Source organism: Dreissena polymorpha, chromosome 12 (genome assembly GCF_020536995.1).
Source record: "Dreissena polymorpha isolate Duluth1 chromosome 12, UMN_Dpol_1.0, whole genome shotgun sequence".
In the NCBI taxonomy this organism is placed as follows: Eukaryota; Metazoa; Mollusca; class Bivalvia; order Myida; family Dreissenidae; genus Dreissena; species Dreissena polymorpha.
This window is the reverse complement of record NC_068366.1, coordinates 60,022,436-60,044,538: the sequence shown is the minus strand read 5'-3', so window position 1 is coordinate 60,044,538 and position 22,103 is coordinate 60,022,436. Positions and strand designations below refer to the sequence as shown.

The 22,103-nt window shown below is 35.1% G+C and overlaps 2 protein-coding genes across 9 annotated transcripts in view; one reads left to right on the top strand and one right to left on the bottom strand.

Moving 5' to 3' along the window:
* The window catches only part of LOC127853319 (MORC family CW-type zinc finger protein 3-like), a 382,815-nt gene that overhangs the window by 254,848 nt on the left and 105,864 nt on the right, over nucleotides 1-22,103 (bottom strand). The window lies entirely within an intron of this gene.
* LOC127853318 (golgin subfamily A member 6-like protein 2) overlaps nucleotides 1-22,103 on the top strand; it is a 128,633-nt gene that overhangs the window by 39,788 nt on the left and 66,742 nt on the right. For all 8 annotated transcript variants that reach the window (XM_052387739.1, XM_052387735.1, XM_052387737.1 and 5 more), the window contains 4 exons: nucleotides 5,283-5,495; nucleotides 7,152-7,195; nucleotides 15,742-15,780; nucleotides 18,271-18,321. In XM_052387739.1, the coding sequence (XP_052243699.1) occupies nucleotides 5,283-5,495; nucleotides 7,152-7,195; nucleotides 15,742-15,780; nucleotides 18,271-18,321 (347 nt within the window). The remainder of the gene's footprint in view (nucleotides 1-5,282; nucleotides 5,496-7,151; nucleotides 7,196-15,741; nucleotides 15,781-18,270; nucleotides 18,322-22,103) is intronic.

Sequence of the window (22,103 nt, the reverse complement as noted above, 5' to 3'; positions counted from 1 at the left end):
ATCTTGGACAAGTTCGAAAATGATGCCGGTTGGTTGAAAAACATGGCGGCCAGGGGGCGGGGCATATTTATGTCCCCCAATATAGTAGTGGGGGACATATTGTTTTTGCCCTGTCTGTTGGTTGGTCTGTTGGTTGGTTGGTTTGCGCCAACTTTAACATTTTGCAATAACTTTTGCTATTTTGAATATAGCAACTTGATATTTGGCATGCATGTGTATCTCATGGAGCTGCACATTTTGAGTGGTGAAAGGTCAAGGTCATCCTTCAAGGTCAGAGGTCAAATATATGTGGCCAAAATCGCTCATTCTATGAATATTTTTGCAATATTGAAGAAAGCAACTTGATATTTGGCATGCATGTGTATCTCATGGAGCTGCACATTTTGAGTGGTGAAAGGTCAAGGTCATCCTTCAAGGTCAGAGGTCAAATATATGTGGCCCAAATCGCTTATTTTATGAATACTTTTGCAATATTGAAGATAGCAACTTGATATTTGGCATGTATGTGTAACTTATGGAGCTGCACATTTTTAGTGGTGAAAGGTCAAGGTCAAGGTCATCCTTCAAGGTCAGAGGTCAAATATATGTGGCTCAAATCGCTTATTTTATGAATACTTTTGCAATATTGAAGATAGCAACTTAATATTTGGCATGCATGTGTATCTCATGGAGCTGCACATTTTGAGTGGTGAAAGGTCAAGGTCATCCTTCTAGGTCAAATATATGGGTCAAAATTGCTCATGTAATGTAACTTCTGCAATATTGAAGCTAGCAATTTTATATTTGACATGCATGTGTATCTCATGGAGCTGCACATTTTGAGTGGTGAAGGGTCAAGGTCATCCTTCAAGGTCAAACATCATATAGGGGGACATTGTGTTTCACAAACACATCTTGTTCCTTATATGGCTATAGTAAAACCTTGTTAACACTCTAGAGGCCACATTTATTTTATGATCTTCATGAAACTTGGTCAGAAGATTTGTCCCAATGATATCTTGGATGAGTTTGAAAATGGTAACATTTGCTTGAAAAACATGGCTGCCAAGGGGCAGGGCATTTTTCCTTATATGGCTAAAGTAAAATCTTGTTAACACTCTAGAGGCCACATTTATTTCCAATCTTCATGAATCTTGGTCAGAAGATTCATCCCAATAATATCTTGCACGAGTTCAGAAATGATGCCCTTTGGTTGAAAAACATGGCCACCAGGGGGCGGGGCATTTTTCCTTATATGGCTATAGTAAAACCTTGTTAACACTCTAGAGGCCACATTTATTGTGCAATCTTAATGAAATATGGTCATAAGATTTGTCTTATTGATATCATGGATGAGTTCCAAAATGGTTATGTTTGCTTGAAAAACATGGCTGCTAAGGGGCGGGGCATTTTTATGTCCCCCACTATAGTAGTGGGGGACATATTGTTTTTGCCCTGTCTGTTGGTCTGTTGGTTGGTTGGTTGGTTTGCGCCAACTTTAACAATTGCAATAACTTTTGCAATATTGAAGATAGCAACTTGATATTTGGCATGCATATGTATCTCATGGAGCTGCACATTTTGAGTGGTGAAAGGTCAAGGTCAAGGTCATCCTTCAAGGTCAGATGTCAAATATATGTGGCCAAAATCGCTCATTTTATGAGTACTTTTGCAATATTGAAGATAGCAACTTGATATTTGGCATGCATGTGTATCTCATGGAGCTGCACATTTTTAGTGGTGAAAGGTCAAGGTCATCCTTCAAGGTCAAATATATGGGTCTAAATTGCTCATGTAATGTCACTTCTGCAATATTGAAGCAAGCAATTTTATATTTGAAATGCATGTGTATCTCATGGAGCTGCACATTTTGAGTGGTGAAGGGTCAAGGTCAAGGTCATCCTACAAGGTCAAACGTCATATAGGGTGACATTGTGTTTCACAAACGCATCTTGTTTCCTTATATGGCTATAGTTAAATCTTGTTAACACTCTAGAGGCCACATTTATAGTCCGATCTTCATGAAACTCGGTCAGAATATTCATCCCAATAATATCTTGGACGAGTTTAAAAATGATGCCGGTTGGTTAAAAAACATGACCACCTTGGGGCGGGGCATTTCTCCTTATATGGCTATAGACCGTTCCAGAATCGATAAATTGACCGCCGCCGTATTGTCAGTCACGTGACTGTCCGCCATTACACTGCTGCTAACTACTGCGAGTCTGCGATTCAAAAAGCCAAAGACGTAGAGAATACCCGCTTTGCCGATGTCGGATAAATACATTACTTAATGAATTATTTTCAGGCGATTATCACATTTTTGTTGTTAAAATGATTGTTTGAAGTTGAGATTGATTGTTAAAAATAAAATATTTAAAATGCTTTCATGTATTTGTTTTGTGTGTGTGTAATCAAGTGGTGATCATCGGCGAAAATTTGCCGGTTCATTCACTCATATAATTACTTTTAACTTGTTACAAATAATTCACGCATGTATTGTTGTGTTGATTTTAATAGCCGCAACATCAAGTAGATTATATTTTAATTAAAACTTATTAAAGATTCTCGCGAAATTAATTACCGCTAATTGTTTGTAATTGGTCTTAATTGGTAAAACTCTATGTTCTAAAATCATAACATAGTATATTAAGTATGATATTTTTGATACGCCTTCCATTATTTTTCTTGTTCTAATTTAAATCAGAGATAAAAAATTGTTGTTTGGATTTAAATTAAATTTTGTGAGCTGGAATTATGTCACGTAAAAACCCGAACTTTTTATCATGAGAGAGTGATATTGATCTTGACGATCTTTTAGGTGATTATACGGAATATGAAGAGAATTTGAATATATCTAGGTGAATAGATTTTCATCTTGGAATCATGTTACAGCTATACAGCTAAAATACTAAAAAAAATGTATTTTATAGGTCTTTGCAGTAACGCAAAACATATGGATAACGACACTTGTTTAGTCAATTAATGGAAAAAAAACTCAGAAAAAAACACCTTTATAATATTTCAAAAATATATTATTTAGTGCAAAACGAATTTATTAATACATTTATTTGCATCTTTAAAAATACGCGGCATTAGCATCAAAGTTAAGATTATCTGAAGACTGAAAGGCCGACAATTTGACACAACAAAGAGCTCTATGTATAAGCTGTATTGTTGTTGTTGTTTTTTTGCAGAAAAGCTTCAATAAATTACAATAGTAATACATCTAATTATAAAAATATAATTATCAATGGCATGAGTACGCTAGTGTGATAAACAAATGAGTGATAGAAAGTGTAAGGGGTGCATTGAAAATTAACGTACTACAAAGCCCTATTAAAAGCGAAGTGCATGACGGTATTTACATGTAATTTTAATTTGATTGGTTTTGTACAAAGAATGACACTATTGAGGAATATTAACATACAACTGAAAAACACAACTTCACATTATGCAAATTGAACGGTGTACTCATGTATATTGAAAGCTCGTTACTAGTGAGTATGAGTGACAAATATCTAACATTTTATCACACATATATTTATATACATATTTTTTTTAAACATTTTTTACCTCTGTTGGTGTCAAATGTAATTTCTTGTTTTTATGATGTCGTTCGTGCATGCCGTAACATTAAATCTTCATACGGAATGACGTAGTTTTAATTAACCGATACCCGCTAAATACGTTAAATATTTTTACGTGAATTTTATAATTATTAAATACTTTATTTTTCCATAAATTAAACGGGCTAGTATCTTTACGGTGTACAATTTCTGATATTCTATATTGGACATAACTTTTAATTTGTACAATATGTTACATATCTAATGTCGGGGTAAATTATCCAACCAAATGACTGCTAAATACTACCAGAAAGAGGAGACATGGTGGCATCATCAATTGTGTTTAATGACCAGACTTTCATCTGCCACCCAGTTTGGTTTATGACACCATGTTGTTAGTTAAGTCTGGACAATATCTTATCAAAACGAGATAATGGGATTATGCAGAACAAAGGGGCAATTAAACACTGGAATGCAAAGGCTTACACGATTTTAAGATTGATGCAAAAAATCAAATGAAAAATATTGCATTTAATTTAATTAAATGCTTTTTTAATGCGTCAATGTGTTAGTTTCCCTAGACAAATACATAAAAATGCATGTTTTTCAAACATTTTTCTGTCATAACACTAGCGTAACATCTCCCCTGGCAGAAAAACTTTATTTCATACAACCAAGGTCATGTCATGGCGGCCTTAGAATTTAGAAAGAAATTCATCCGTTGAATAATCGGTGCTCTCTTATATATGTTACCGGTTGTTAGCAGCAGTGTAATGGCGGACGCGGAGAGTATTCAGGGGAGATAATTGGGTAATGACTAAATTCTGGAACGGTCTATAGTAAAACTTTGTTAACACTCTAGAGGTCACATTTATTTTCCGATCATCATGAAACTTGTTCAGAAGTTTTTACCCAATGATATCTTGGATGAGTTTGAAAATGGTTTTGGTTGCTTTAAAAACATGGCCACTAGGGGCGGGGCATTTTTCCTTATATGGCTATACATTGTATATGGCTTTAGTAATACCTTGTTAACACTCTAGAGGCCACATTTATTGTCCAATCTTTATGAAATTTGGTTAGAAGATTGGTCTCAATGATATCTTGGATGAGTTCGAAAATAATTATGTTTGCTTGAAGAAATATGGCTTCCAAGGGGCGGGGCATTTTTCCTTATATGGCTAGAGTAAAATCTTGTTAACACTCTAGAGGCCACATTTACTGTCCGATCTTCATGTAACTTGGTCAGAAGATTCATCCCGATAATATCTTGGAAGAGTTAAAAAATGATGCCGGTTGGTTGAAAAACATGGCTTCCAGGGGATGGGGATATCTTTCCTGATATGGCTATAGTAAAACCTTGTTTACACTCTAGAGGCCACATTTATTTTCCGATCTTCATGAAACTTGGTCAGAAGATTTGTCCCAATAATATCTTGTTATCTCAGGTGAGCGACTTTGGGCCTTTCAGGCCCTCTTGTCATATAGATATTACTAACAGGTCAAAAGTACGTATCCGAGTGTTAATAGTAAATACATCATGTTTTCAGAGGAAGTACATCAAGAGAAGCCACTCGTAAAATGTTAATATATTCAGTAACAGAAATTTGTTATGCATGTAAAATTTCCACATTTTTGTCAGGCATTGTACCTGATAGCTCTCCTTTTTGTGTAGAATTATCTGACAGATTAGTTTTTCACTGAAGATACTTAAGAATAACATCAATATTCCAGAGAAGGAAGCACGTCGAGAGAAGCAGGAGAGGAAGAAGAGGAAGAAGAGGAAGAAGAGGAGTCACAGCCCGGAGGAAGCAGCAGCGGGTGGCAGGGCTGGATCGCGGGACCAGGAGGAACCAGACTGGGAGCCAGCCAACACTACCACCATCACTACGGGCCACCACAACAGGCACACACCGGAAGTCTCACCAAGGCACCCGGACGTGAGAGGTAACATGCAGTGTTCCATTTACGTTTTCCTAGCAATGTTCAAATTTTCAAATCCAAATTTTCCTTTCTTTTATCAGAAATATTTTCTTGTATGAAAAGTTATCAATATATTTTTTTTCAATTTGTTTTACTTAGGTTTTCAGATTTTTAGTCACTGGCTAATTTTGCATTTGTGCTGCTGTTGAAAGCTTCCAATGAATGAAAGTTTTCTGTGATCCAAACCTTTGTTCTTTAATCTGAATTATTTTCTTGCATACAAAGTTATCAATATTTTTTTAAGATTTACAATTTATATAACTAAGATTTGCTTATGTGTGGCCATGTGCTAATTTTGGTGCTGCTGTGAAAACTAAGTATGTTAGCATATACTGGTACAAAAAGGATTGTATATTTACTAGGGATGGCATCGAATACCTATATCGGTATTCGAATATTCACAAATCCATTGAATCGAATATTCGAATATTCGCATAAAACGGCTGGCTGGATATAACTTCTATTACTCAGTATCGTATCCAGTTGGGAAATTTAATATAAATTGACACAGAAATACAATTGAATATACAATTGTTGTGTTGAGAAATAGAAAGAAAATGTAGCTTAATTGTAAAAACAAACTTTGATAAAGCCTATTTAAGCAAAATATATCAGAAAAGAGTGAAACTTGTTCTGTGTTAACTTCTATTGCTTTTTCAGTTATATCTGTATGCTGAATATGAGGCTGTTTGTTAACGTTGCTGTCAAATAGTATAGCTGTCGGCTAATGCTATGACCGATACTGTAATTGGGCACAAATAGAAGAGAAATTATCATGTTATATCATTTTATTTTTATTTGAAATTTTAAAGTAACGATTGCGTGTACATTTTTATAAAGAAACATATCATAAGGCATGCCAAGTACACCAAATATTCAAGAACAAATATAAGGAAAAACATCATGTCATAGAATTTTATTTTGCTTTATAACGTACTTTAAAGCCAAAACGACAAACAGAGAAGAAAATTGTCAATGGGTTTTTCTGGAATAATTATGGGCAAAGCTTATACACTGAAAGCACGCGCTCTAACTAAACAAAACATGCCGATACATTTTCCACCAGCGTAATAATCCGGTATTTTATGAATGAAAGTCGGAGATCTGATCGACAGATCAGCTGAAATATAAATTATGCGCAAATTGAGTAATTCACTCATTTTAATGGCTGTTCATATTATGATCACAGAAACTTAATTATTATTCGCCAGTCAAATAAAGCCGTTAATTGGCACCCCATTGACAAACAACAGTTTGGAGCCTTTCTTAGAGTGTGTATATTGCATTGCGCAATCAACGCTGATACGGGCCGCGTTATCAGTTTGACCAGGTATGTGAATTAACGTACTAATACACATACCTGGTTTGACATGGAGAACGTCACATCAGACATGTTAATCCCAAGTGATTTCGGTAGCCAATTAGTAAGCGGCTCGCAGGTCATTACATATTAAGGCAATTACGTTTGAAAAAAAATGCGAATATGCGAATATCAATTCTGTTGTGCGAATACTGACCATTCAATCGAATATTCGAATATTTGAATAATTTTGCCATCCCTAATATTTACTATATGTTGTTGTTTTTTACACTAATTTGCTTTTTTTGTGTATTTTTAAGATTCCAAACGGAGGAAAACTGATGTTGGTGCATCTGGGTCAAAGGTTAGTATTGATGAGGTGGTTTCACCCATGATGGAGGTTACCTAGCAACTGCCCACTTGTTACTATGGTTTCTTCAGCAGAGGTCAGGGTCGTGACAAGAAATGGGAGTCGATGAACAGTGCGATTACAAGCCTTTGATCAGAATAGGAAATAAAGTATAAATGGACTTTTAAAGTTTTAGAAGCTGTTTGAATCAATACAAGTTATTTAAAACGATAGGAGTGCTCTTATGGTGTGTCAATATGGACTAGAAAATTGTATCTATTAAAAGTTATGTTGAATATCAAGACAGAACGTTTTAAATCCAAGTGTCTGCTTGTAAAGAGTTGTAAAACGTAACAGTGAAAATTTAAGGTGGTGATGGGACCTGAATTGATTCATCTAAGATTGCACAAGCAAAAGTTGCATGTTATGCGAATGTAAAACATGGTTTGAAATAATGCTTTTAGATGCACAAGGATAAATTGTTTTATTGAGGGAAAACAAATGTTGGACAGGAAGAATGTGTGAAGGACAATTTGTACAAAAAAGGACTATTAAAACATATTTCGGATTTTGAAGAAATTCACAATACTCCATTTTTGCTCATATTCAACTCAAATACATTGTAAATGTATTGTCTCTCTCTGCTTTCCTTTCAATGTCTTACAGTTTGGAAATAACCATCAAGGACACACTGCAAGAAAACAAACATAAATAATAACTTGAAACAAATGTGGATTTATACTTGAAACATTTTAGTCAGCAAAAGATTTTGACAAGAGAAAGAGTACTGAAATTCTGCTTTAAGCTGTCTAAAAGAGCATACAAAAACAACAAATCAACAATATCTTGGAAATCTTACCCAATGAATGGGATCTTACAGACCAGGAAGAGAATGATATTAACAGAAACCATGCATAACAACAAAATCACATTTTACTCCAATCTCAACTATAAGTAAGCTGGGAAGATTTCAAACTTACAAATCATGAGCTGGCAGAATTTTCTTCTGTCATAAAATCCAAATGAATACAACCACCTACGTAACATGATATAGACCTGAAAACAGGCTACCTAGGTTACACCATGTATCCCTGAAAACAAGATATTGCTATATCCACATTAAAGCAAGATGTAACCATATCTACCTGAAAACTACAAGACATCATATTGACATGAAAACAGTATGGAGCCGTATCCACCTAAAAGTAAGATGCCTCCAAATTCACTGAAAACTACATGTCCCATTTAGACATGAAAACAAGATGACCCCTCGGCCCAAAAACTACATGTAAACATACCAACTTATAAACAGTATGATGAAATATCCTACTGAAAACCAGTTGCCGTCAAATCCATCTGAAAACAAAATGTCCCCAAATATGCATAAAAACTAGATGTTGCAGAATCCAGTTGAAAATAAGATGTTGCCAAATCAACCTGAAAACTAGACGTTGCCAAATCCACCTGAAATTTAGATGTCGTCAAATCCACTTGAAAACTAGATGTTGTGAATCCACCTCAAGTTTAGATGTTGCCAAATCTACTTGAAAACTAGATGTTGCCAAATCCACCTGAAAACTAAATGTCACCAAATCCACCTGAAACTATTTGTTGCCCAATCAACCTTAAAACTAGATGCCCTTAAATCCACCAGAAAGTAGATTTTGCCAAATCAACCTTAAAGCTATATGTCACCAATACGGCCTGAAAACTAGATGTTGCCAAATCAATCTGAAAACTAGACGTCACCAAATCGAACAGAAAATTAGATGTTGTCAAATCAACCTGAAAACTAAATGTTGACAAATCAACCTGTAAACTAGATGTCGCCAAATTTACCTGAAAACTAGATGTCGCAAAATCAATCTGAAAACTAGATGTTGCAAAATCCACCAGAAAGTAGATGTTGACAAATCAACCTGTAAACCAGATATAGCTAATTCCACATGAAAAATGGATGTTGCCAAATCAACATGAAAAATAGATGTTGTCTTATCCACATGAAAACTAGATGTCACCAAATTCTCCTGAAAACAAGATGTTGCCAAATCCACCTGAAAAAGATGATGCCAAATTTACCTGAAAACTAGATGTTGCCAAATCAACATGAAAACTAGATGTTGCCAAATCCACCTGAAAACTAGATACTACCAAATCCTCCTGAAAACTAGATGTAACCAAATCCACCTGAAAACTAGATGTCCCCAAATCCGCCTGAAAACCAGATGTCGCCAAATCTGCCTGACAACTAGATATTGCCAATCTACCTGCAAAACTAGATGTTTCCAAGTCCACCTGAAAGCTAGATGCTGCCAAATCCACCTCAAAAACTAGATGTTGCCATATTGACTTTTAAATTATTGACCATGAAATCCACATTAAAGCAAGATAAATACCATATCCATTTGAAAACACAGTGTCAAGAGTTATAATAAAATCTTTCATCCAAGATGTGGCAATGACCACCATACAAGCTAGCAAGATGCTAAATATCCACCATAAAACAAACAGGAAGATGTTGCATCATCTGCCTGAATAAAAGCTTCCAAGATGTTACCATATCCATATGAAAACAACTACAAACATTTCACGTGACCCTGAAAAGACAAATTAAGATGTCACAATGTCCACAAGTACAAACATGAGAACCAGCTGCTTAAATGTCACATTATCCACATGAAAACAAGCTGCTAAATTGTCACAAAATTCACATGAAAATAATCTCCAAAATATATCAATATCCATTTTTAATAAGCTACCAAGATGTCAAAATATCCCCCTGAACATAAAGTAACCAAGTTCTCACAATATTGGCCGGAAATCAATCTGCCATTACGTCACAATATCCACATGAAAAGAACAGCCAAGATATAAACATGTTTGTCTGGAAAAAGATGTCAAAATATTCTCCTCAAATCAACGTACCACAATATCCTGCTGGGAATAAGATTTCAAAATGGAAACAAGCTGCCAAGATGTAACAACATCCACGCTTAAAGAACTGATGTCACAATATTTGCCTGAAAACAAGCTATGAAGATGTCACAATATCCACATAAAACAATTAGCCAAGATGTCACAATATCTGCCAGGAAACCAGGCAGCTGCCAAGATGTCACACTATCCATATGAAAGAATGCCAAGATTTCACAATATCCACATGAAAGAATGATAAGATGTCACACTATCCACATGAAAGCATGCCAAGATGTCACAATATCCACATGAAGGAATGCCAAGATGTCACACTATCCACATGAAAGAATGCCAAGATGTCACAATATCCTCATGAAGGAATGCCAAGATGTCACAATATCCACAAGAAAGAATGCCAAGATGTCACAGTATCCACATGAAAGAATGCCAAGATGTCACAATATCCTCATGAAGGAATGCCAAGATGTCACAATATCCACAAGAAAGAATGCCAAGATGTCACAATATCCACATGAAATAATGCCAAGATGTCACAATATCCACAAGAAAGAATGCCAAGATGTCACAATATCCACAAGAAAGAATGCCAAGGTATCACAATATCCACATGGAATAATGCCATGATGTCACACTATCCACATGAAAGAATGCCAAGATGTCACACTATCCATATGAAAGAATGCCAAGATGTCACACTATCCATATAAAAGAATGCCAAGATGTAACACTATCCATATGAAAGAATGCCAAGATGTCACAATATCAAAATGAAGGAATGCCAAGATGTCACACTATCCACATGAAAGAATGCCAAGCTGTCACACTATCCACATGAAAGAATGCCAAGATGTCGCAATATCCACTTAAAAGAATGTCAAGATGTCACTCTATCCACATGAAAGAATGCCAAGATGTCACAATATCCACATGAAGGAATGTCAAGACGTCACAATATCCTCATGAAGGAATGCCAAGATGTCACAATATCCACCTGGAAAACAGTTGCCAAGATGAAACAATATCTGCCTGAAATAAAGCTTCCAATATGCTGCAATATAAAATAGATAACTTATAGTTCAGAATGTCATATACACTTCTAATGGTACAGTGAAATTAAAATACCCACCTTAAACAATCTTGAACAATGTTATAAAAGCTGCTTGTTGATACTAGACCTCTTTATATGATCATGCAAGAACAAAGATATGTTTTCACTTTAAATATACATTAAAATGTTTAATGATAAAGCTGTACACATTCAACAAATGCAAGATGTTTTTATCAGTTTTAATGTAAAGACAGAAGAATAAATACGTTTTAAATAGCTACCAATTAAACATGTTATTAGCCTTTATGACATCAAATAGGCATGTGATTGAAACCAACTTAGAATATGGAAAAATATGTTGTGTCATCAATATTCAAAGTATGAACAGGAAAAGTAGTTAAAAAATTATACGTGAAAGCTTTACTGAGCAAGCATATAGGCAAGGTAATAACTTACTAGATAATGTTTTATGATATTAGATGCTTAATTTGATATGTGATCATTGTATAATGTAGTGATTCATAATTTCTGTTGAGCCTGTGTGTGCAGCTCGATTCAGCTGCAACAATATCTTCTTGTGCAGACTTTGTCTTCTTGGTCCATCTGACAAATTTGAAATGACCTTCCCCACATTTTTACCCTACTTAGAGGACTTGTTGCACACAAGGCCTGTGTTCTAAGCTCCAAGGTAAAGGTGTCACTGTTATTGTGTAATAATTAAAATATGACATAGTAGATATTTGTTGGATTCTGTTGAATATCAATTTTATTCACCAGTAATCATAGAAAATAATATGCGCCAATCGTGAAAAACTTTTTTCTATTATCACGATTGAATTAATATCATTATTCCACTGAATCCAACAAATTTTCTTTTTATTTTATGCTTACAAATGATTATTGTTGTATTTTTGCCATTCCGGTCAATCTTTTTCCATTTGACACCCCACAATGTTATTACATGAATGTTCAAGGGAAGCTTATCTGTATATTGTTATAAACATTCATTACAGAGTAGTCACCCTTTGTAAAATTGGGGGTCACAATTGAAAAAACGAACATATCCAAAAAAGTTCCAGTAAAACAATGAAAATCTTTGATAACTGATATTTCTCTATGTTTGTCTTTCTTGACAAGTTGCAGCAGGCATTATAAATGTCATGGAAATATTAAATGTACACCTACAGATGTGTTGTGTAACTAATTTGATTTATTTTATGGCATACAGCTGTACTTATTTTATTTTTTTTTTGAGAACTTTTATTTCAGTTGTTTAGAATTTAAAATTTAATATAAGACGATTAAACTTAAGTCTTTATAAATTAAACACAAGTTCATTTTATTCCGTATTATGTATACTGTTTACTGTTTTAATTGTTGTAGGTGGTTGATTCATTAACATAACATTGCAAATGTTTTGCACCTTAATTGTGGATTTGTTAGTCTTCTGTTTTATTTATTGTTTGTCTTTCTTTTTGCAGCCAAATTTCTGAATTGAGATGATAAATTATCACTTTAATCACACTGTGAAACTGATTATTGGTGGGACAGTAATTTTTGTTGATTTCATGGATTTGCCGATCCACTAATTTCAGATCCTATCAAATAATAATGTTTAAATTTTGTGAAATTGAATTTAACGTGATCCATACAAAGATTCTGTGTTTGTTTGCAATCCAGATACTGCATCATTATGGCCATGATTGTTATTGATTAAGGCTTTTATACGTCCATTACCAATGGTAATGGGGGCTATATTGGAGGCACTTTGTTGGTCTGTCAGTCGGTCGGTCTGTCTGTCCTGTAAATTTTATCCGATCTTCACCAAACTTGGCCAGAAGTTGTATCTAGATTTGTTGTATTTTGACCTTGCAGTCAAGGATAACCCATGAAAGTGCAAGCACTTATTTCCAATGGGGTCCTTTGGTTTTTGCTGAAGAGACAGCAAGCAGAAGAGACAGTATTGGGATACAAGGAATCCGGTGCGATACCCTAGCTCTTTGCGAATAGATCCCTTGGTTCTTTTTGGTATTCAGTGTATAGCACCAATACAGGCAAGAATTACCTGGATTTCATACCAGTACATCTCTAGTTGGGTGGGAAACACTTGAAGCATTTCTGAAATACTAGTGCCTCGGTCAGGAATTGAACCGGGGACCTCTGGAATGGTAGACCAGAGTGTTACCAATTGACCACCGCACCACCCTTTATAGATGATGTCTAGGTCAAGTTTGAATATGGGTCAAGCCGGGTCAAAAACTAGGTCAAGGTGTCACTTTGTGCGATTTAAACCGAAAGTTTGTCCGGACCATAACTTTGTCATTAATTTTTAGATTTTATAATTAATTGGTACATTTGTTCACCATAATGGGACGGTGTGTCATGCGAAAGAAGTACGTCAATATCTCCAAGGTCACACTTGGAGTTGCCCATAAATGAGCTTGACTGAGCCATAACTTTGTCATTTATTGTGAGATTTTAAAATCATTTGGCACACTTGTTCACCATCATTTGACGGTGTGTCATGCGAAAGAATTACGTCGATATCTCCAAGGTCAAGGTCACACTTTGAGTTCAAAGGTCAAAATGGCCATAGATGAGCTTGTCCGGGCCATAACTATGTCGTTCATTGTGAGATTTTAAAATCATTTGGCACATTTGTTCACCATCATTGGACAGTGTGTCATGCGAAAGAATTACGTTGATATCTTTAACGTCAAGGTCACACTTTGAGTTCAAAGGTAAAAAATGGCCATAAATGATCTTGTCCGGGCCATAACTATGTCATATATTGTGAGATTTTAAAATAACTCGGTACATTTATACACAATCATTGGACAGTAAGTCGTGCGAACAAATTATGTCAATATCTCCAAGGTCAAGGTCACACTTTCAGTTCAAAGGTCAAAAAAGGCCATAAATGATCTTGTCCGAGCCATAACTATGTCATTTATTGTGAGATTTTAAAATAACTCGGTACATTTGTTCACAATAATTGGACAGTGTGTCATGCAAAAGAATTATGTAGATATCTCCAAGGTCAAGGTCACACTTGGAGTTCAAAAGTCAAAAATGTACATAATTAGCTTGTCCGGCCCATAACTATGTCTTTCATTGTAAGATTTTAAAATGACTCTGTACATTAGTTTTGCTCACAGTCATTGGACGGCATGTCAAGTGAAAGAATTAAAGAGTTCAAAGGTCAATATGGCCATAAATGATAATGGCATAATAATTCTTTAAAATTGCCATAAATTAGCTTCTCTTGTTTTGTGAAGACAGCATACAAAATAGTCTGTGTCAGTTCAGCATAAGGGGGTATATGTCACGTCTGTAACAAAACTCTAGTAAGAAGTTGTTTTTGCAGTTGATTTGCAAGTGATTCCCTGGCCCCAAAGTGATTTAGTGCAGACAAATATTACAAACTATTTGGAAAATGACTGACCAAAATTCATAATTTATATGTTTGCCAAAATCAGAATTCCACGTCCATCAAATAGTCTTTTTAACCAAGAAATTGATGGAAATTCCAAATTTATATACTGACAAAATTAGAATTCCATGTCCATCAAATAGGTCTTCTTTTAACCAAAATAGTAATAAATGGTTTCACGTTATTTATGATTTGTTTGGGTGACTATAGGAATTTATGCTGTATGAACTGTTATGCATAATTTGTTAATGCTAGGGATTGTTTTCTCTTCAATCTAATTGTTTAAGATATTTTAAATGATCAAACATGTTCCATATATGTTTAAAGAATTAGTGTTCAGTCTTCGTAAGGGCATGTACATATATATTGTTTAAAAAGACTTGTGTGTGTATTTTCTTAAAAACACTCATTTTTTTACTATTCAAATTTTTATTCTGGTATTGAATTTAGTTTGCATAGAATGTCAACTTGTGTTTACAAGAACATTAATAAAATAACGGTTTATAGACTTTAACAAATGTTTTTCTTATAATATAATGATGTAATCTATAAGGATATTAATGGGCTTTTTGTTATTGTTTAATTTTATTGTTTTCTTTATATGCTACGATTATTTTGTAATTCTCTAAGCCCATACTGTTCAGAATTTGTGATATAAATGGGGATTGTTGAACTAAATATTGTGCAAAAAAGTGTTTGATTCCTAAGGACTAATTAAGTCAAATTTTGTATATTGTTATATAAAATTTAGTGTTGCAAAACACTTTAAGTGATCAACTTGAATGTTAATACCATTAACAATGATGGGCAAGCATAAATCTACATCTTAGGGAAATGTGAAATTAGGATTGAGCCTATAATCATTTCCAGTGCTAGAAGACAAAAGTTTCTAAAGAGGATCAGTGAAAGATAGATATAAATAATTCATAGTGAGTAGAATTCCTAGGCAGTTTCTTTCAGCAGTTTTCTGCTAGTGTCGTGGAGCTGAATCAGTGGAGTGTAACCTATGTAGGTGTGGACATTGCCTGAGCCGCGTAGGCTGCTACAGAGCACATGAGTGTGTTACATCTTACATCTGCCCCTTGCTGCCAACACCTGATTGTGACTTTATATGAGAATTATTGCCATGTTTTGTCGTTCTAGGAGGACACGGGATTAATGCCTAAATCCTGCCACAGACATGTAAGTGTGAAAGCTTTTATTCATTTAAATTCTTTGTGCAATGTTTTTACAGTTTCAGTTTACAGTTCCAATCTGCTTTGAATGGTAATTTGCTATATGTATTAAAACAAAATGTATTCCTGTTTATTCTAAGACAAAAGTACTTAAGTTATGAGGTTTTGTTTTCTTTACATACAGTATTTGTTTTGTTATTTTTAGACAAATCAAAACTAAGCATCAGGCATTATTTTCTCATCAGTCCCTGTAAAAGTACAGTAAAAGTTAACTAGAGGTTGCAACTGGATCACAGAAATGTTAGAGTTTTTAAAGGTCTTGAGTTATAATGGTTCCCTTATTTTAAAGTTGGGGAAATTCACTAAAATGTCTAACCACCAAAGTAATAATTAACGCTGGTATAAGTGCTTGCACAATTAAATTTTAGTTATACTGGTTGTATATAAAAAAAAGGTTTGATACCACTGTATTTGTGTTTCCAAGTGTGTAACTTTATACTTTATATAGGAGATAACAAATAAAGTTTGCCATTATTAAATTCCTCTAATTGACATTACATGCGTAGATAACACAGTCCCATAATCTGTTAGTTATATATTATGATAGTCATGTTTAACCAGCTCGTCATCCAACATCTGCGTCCGCGTCGTGCTTAAACCTTAACCTTTTGCTCTAAAATCAAAGTGCTTCCACCTACAACTTTGAAACTTCATATGAAGCTGCACCTTGATGAGTTCTACACGCCACACCCATTTTTGGGTCACTAGGTCAAAAGTCAAGGTCACTGTGACCTAAAAAAAATAATCTGACAAGCTTTTATTTATTCGAAACTGCACTGGCTGCCGAGCGTTGGCAAATGCTATGCGGTGCTATTGTTTATTGAAATTTATAAACTTTGCTGGGACTATGAAAATTGTTCCAGTTACTTAAGTTTTCAAGTTATTGATTTTAGTTCAAAAGGATATACTGTATGTGGTTAAATTTAAAAAATGAGTCTGTCATTCTTCGATTACACTGAGAGAATTTCAGTTTAAATTGTGTTGATAATAGCTATCTTTTCTCATGAACTCTTCAGACACTGTAGAATTTATCTATAATCATCTGACCTTGAGCTATTATGCAGAATATTTTACACCCTGTATTTCAGCAATCTACATTTGGCGACAAATATGTTTTACGTTTTCCCTTAATATTGTCAGACATTTTGAAAATAACTTCTTCTGTGTTTCTAAATTTTGTCAAACCAAATGCTCTTTTAAGGCTTTAAGTAATTTAACCTTCCATAAACTTCTAATGCATCATGCCCATTGTTATTGTGCAATAAATGACTATCAAGGACCTGTTTAATTGATGAATTTGGGAAATGTTCTTAAGTTTTTTTAATACATGTACATAAATATACCACATGTATTAAATTATGAACTCTAGCTTAACATTCCAGCTAAGCAATTCTTACTAAATCGAGTGTTATCAGTAATGTTGGTTACCATTGATTAATTTGGCCACTGCCATTGCTGATGTTAGGGATTTTAATAAATGAGAATGGCATGGGATGCCAAACATATTTTTGCTAAGCATTTTTAAAATAGGTGGCCCCGCTCCCATTTTAATCCTCCACTCTTTGTAAAATACCCCTCACCATTTTTTGCATGTCAATGTTCTGGAAGATGCAGACTTACCCATCATGTTTTTATTGGCTTTTCACTTTTTTATGTAGAGAAACTTGCTGTATTACTTGTTATTAACATCAAATTACCAGTATAGTTATTAAAGCACACACCTAATGGAATAATGCTGAATGGATAGTTGTATATGAGTATGTACATTGAAACAACATAATTACGTCACTTACAACATACACAGTTTACCATCTGACAATCTTCCACCAAAAGAGGTCACCCTGCCTTTTTTCAGTCCCTCATGTATTATTTATGCCTCCGGATCCAAAGATCGGGGGTATATTGTTTTTGGCCTGTCTGTCTGTCTGTCATTTATTGTGCGTGTCCCAAAACTTTGACCTTGGTTAAAGTTTTGCGATAACTTTTGAAATATTGAACATAGCAACTTGATATTTGGCATGCATGTGTATCTCATGGAGCTGCACATTTTGAGTGGTGAAAGGTCAAGGTCATCCTTCAAGGTCAAAGATCACACACAAAAATCAAAGCGGCGCAATAGGCTGCATTGTGTTTCTGACAAACACATCTCTTCTTTTATTCTGGCTAAATACCTTTGATACGGTTGAATTCCATTATATAATGCGTAAAGTTTGCTATACAATGTCATGGTACGTTTAACCCTTTACCACTCAAATTGGCACTTTGATGCATTTATAATCCCAAAAAAATTCAATGCCAACCTGAAGATACTGATGAGCAGCAAACAGCATCAAACATGAATAGTAGATTGCCAGTCACTCACATTCTGTTCTGGTTTTATGCTTGTTGCATATAGCAAGTTGAAGTTGTAAGTTGAAGTATTGTGTCTATTTAATAGAGTGCTTCCCCTGAAAGGGACCGGGATCGTGAAAGGAAGGAGAAAAAGAGGGTAGGTGTTACATTGCCAACGTCTGTGGATAGGCTTATATCATGCATGGAACACTACTCCTGAATGTTTCAGCCAAAGTTTGGTTAACTCGTAGCATTTACATTGAGTTTCTTTTGGGGACAAAAATACAACAGTGACAAGGCATTGAATTAATGTGCGTGAACAAATTGTTACTAGTGCTTAATTCAGAAATATTTTTTTCAATATTGGTTTAGGCATTCAGGATTCTTGTGGTAACCTTATGTACTCATAGCTGTTGAAGATTGGTTTTATTTGTTTTAATAGTTTTTAATGCATAAGAAATAGTCATACCAATGAAGATTGTGGGGAAATTTCTCAACTCTTGAATCATTTCATGTGAATACATATACAAACAATGGTATAAAAATAGGATTGTTATTTAAACAAAACTTTGACCTGTAGTAATGGTCCGTGAGTGTGGCAGTGTGTTTCAAAATAATGAAGGCAGTAATATAATTAAATATTTTAAAAGAACTTGACAGAAAAACATTGTAGGAACAGCATAATGTGTCCTTTGCTCAAAGGTCAATGTCTCACTTAAAGGCCAAATGGCAGATATTGACGTCTTTCAAGCTTTATACAAATTTCATTATACAACTTTTTAAGAAAACTTGTTTATTGTTACATTTCATGTTGGCAACATGCCTTTAGTCTTTAGGGGCAGTGTGTCAGTGACACATGTTTATGATAAAAGTTAATGATAGTGCAATTATCATCCTAGCCCTATTTTCACAGGTTGTGGAGGCATGCATTAGTTCTTTGCACCTGCATAGTTGCAGATATTTCATGTATCATAGCTTTAACATTCAGGTGTTGTCATCTTTCTCTCACAATGATTCTATTCAATACTAACTGAATGAAGGTATTGTCATAATTACCATTTCCATAACATTACCAATGGTAATGGGGGCTATATAGGAGTCACTTTGTTGGTCGGTCGGTCTGTGTCCCGAAAATTTCATCCGATCTTCACCAAACTTGGTCAGAAGTTGTATCTAGATGATGTCTAGGTCAAGTTTGAATATGGGTCATGCCGGGTCAAAAACTAGGTCACAGGGTCACTTAGTGCTTTTAAACTGAAAGTTTGTCCGGACCATAACTATGTCATTTATTGTTAGCTCATCTATTTTTTGAAAAAAAATTATGAGCTATTGTCATCACCTTGGCGTCGGCGTCCGGTTAAGTTTTGCGTTTAGGTCCACTTTTCTCAGAAAGTATCAATGCTATTGCATTCAAACTTGGTACACTTACTTACTATCATGAGGGGACTGGGCAGGCAAAGTAAGATAACTCTGGCGTGCATTTTGACTGAATTATGTGCCCTTTTTATACTTAGAAAATTGAAAATTTTGGTTAAGTTTTGCGTTTAGGTCCACTTTTTTCAGAAAGTATCAATGCTATTGCATTCAAACTTGGTACACTTACTTACTATCATGAGGGGACTGGGCAGGCAAAGTTAGATAACTCTGGCGTGCATTTTGACAGAATTATGTGCCCTTTTTATAATTAGAAAATTTAAAATTTTGGTTAAGTTTTTTGTTAAGGTCCATTTTATTCCTTAAGTATCAAAGCTATTGCTTTCATACTTGCAACACTTACTAACTACCGTAAGGGGACTGTGCAGGCAAAGTTATGTAACTCTGACTGGCATTTGGACGGAATTATGGGCCCTTTATACTTAGAAAATTGAAAGTTTGGTTAAGTTTTGTGTTTTGGTCCACTTTACCCCTAAAGTATCATAGATATTGCTTTCATACTTGGAACACTCGCAAACTATCATAAGGGTACAGTAAAAGGACAAGTTGCATAACTCTGGATGTCATTTTTACGGAATTATGGCCCTTTTTTGACTTAGTAACTTTGAATATATGGTTAAATTTTGTGTTTCGATCCACTTTACTTCTTAAGTATCAAGGCTATTGCTTTCAAACTTCAAATACTTTCATGCTATCATGAGGTAACTGTACCTGGCAAGTTGAATTTTACCTTGACCTTTGAATGACCTTGACTCTCAAGGTCAAATTATTAAATTTCTCTAAAATTGCCATAACTTCTTTATTTATGATTAGATTTGATTGATACTTTGACAAAACTACTCTTACCTGACATACCACAATAGACTCCACCCAAACCATCGCCAGTGCCCCCCCCCCCCAACCCCCCCCCCTATTTTTTTTTTTTTTTTTTAAGATCATCTCACAAATGACCACCACACCCTCACACTATACCCCCCCCCCCCCACCCCACCCCCTCCCCAATTTTTTTTTTAAACGGTTAAAAAACAAAACTATTTATTTTGATTATTTTATGTTTGAAATACCGTCCAACCATCGCACCCAAGAATCCCCCCACCCCCCCCCCTCCCCCCACCCGAATCCCCCCCCCCCCCCCCTATTTTTTTTTTTTTTTTTTTTTTAAGATCATCTCACAAATTACCACCACACCCTCACACTATACCCCCCCACCTCACCCCCCCCCCAATTTTTTTTTATGAAACGGTTAAAAAACACAAATATTTATTTTGATTATTTTATGTTTGAAATACCGTCCAACCATCGCACCCAAGAATCCCCCCACCCCCCCCCCTCCCCCCACCCGAATCCCCCCCCCCCCTATTTTTTTTTTTTTTTTTTTTTTTAAGATCATCTCACAAATTACCACCACACCCTCACACTATACCCCCCCCACCTCACCCCCCCCCCCCAATTTTTTTTTATGAAACGGTTAAAAAACACAAATATTTATTTTTATTATTTTATGTTTGAAATACCGTCCAACCATCGCACCCAAGAATCCCCACCCCCACCCCCCCCCCCACACCCCCCCCCCACCCCCCGATTTTTTTTTTCCTTTTTTTCGCATTTTTGGAAGAAAACGTAATAAATGTCCACACCCCCACACAATGCACCGCTCTTCACTCCACCCCTCCCTCCTTTGTGATTGAAAATGAGAGTCCCTTCACCTTTATAAAGAAAATAGATGAGCGGTCTGCACCCGCAAGGCGGTGCTCTTGTTAATCTAACATTCACAATTAAATTGTTTAGTACGGATTTGTGTGCCTTCATTGTACATCACATTCATGCTTGTGTAGTGCTATAAACAATAATACCACTTGCCCAACATCAAAGATAAACAGTTTCATGGCGCCTGTCACCTTTGACAATGTTCTCTATTGAATTTACCTTAATGTACATGAGGTCAGCCTTCAAACTAATTCTTCTTGGCAATCGTATCAGCCAATTAGCGCTTAAGAAGCTGAATACACACAATCCACAGAAAGTCTTATACAATAACTTGAACTGTGACTCATCAATTCATCAAAAACCCAATGACAGTAGCCTTGTAGATACAGCATAAACAACTTGTTTTCGTAATTTAGAACAAAACTTTCCACCTTAAAAAAACTATCTATTTTTTAACCAAAAGTAAAGAGCTTTGAGTTCTCTGCGCTACAAAGTTTTATCAGCAATCAAATATTTAAGCCCACGCTTTCCCAGGAGGATGAATGAGTGATGTTGTACTTGTAGTCTAATGTTTGCATATTTTAATCAAGACGAAGGATGTCCACAAAATATATGTTTATGTTGGCAATTCAACTTGGCCATGCCTTTCAGATAACAAATTAAATTATACGCATTTGAAAAAACTTTGATGAATAATGTTTTTTGTTAAACCAAAATATAACTTTAGCTTTTGTACCTCCAGAAAAAAGTAAATCACAAGTGGGAAAATTTCCCTTAATATGTCTGTTTACAATCAAT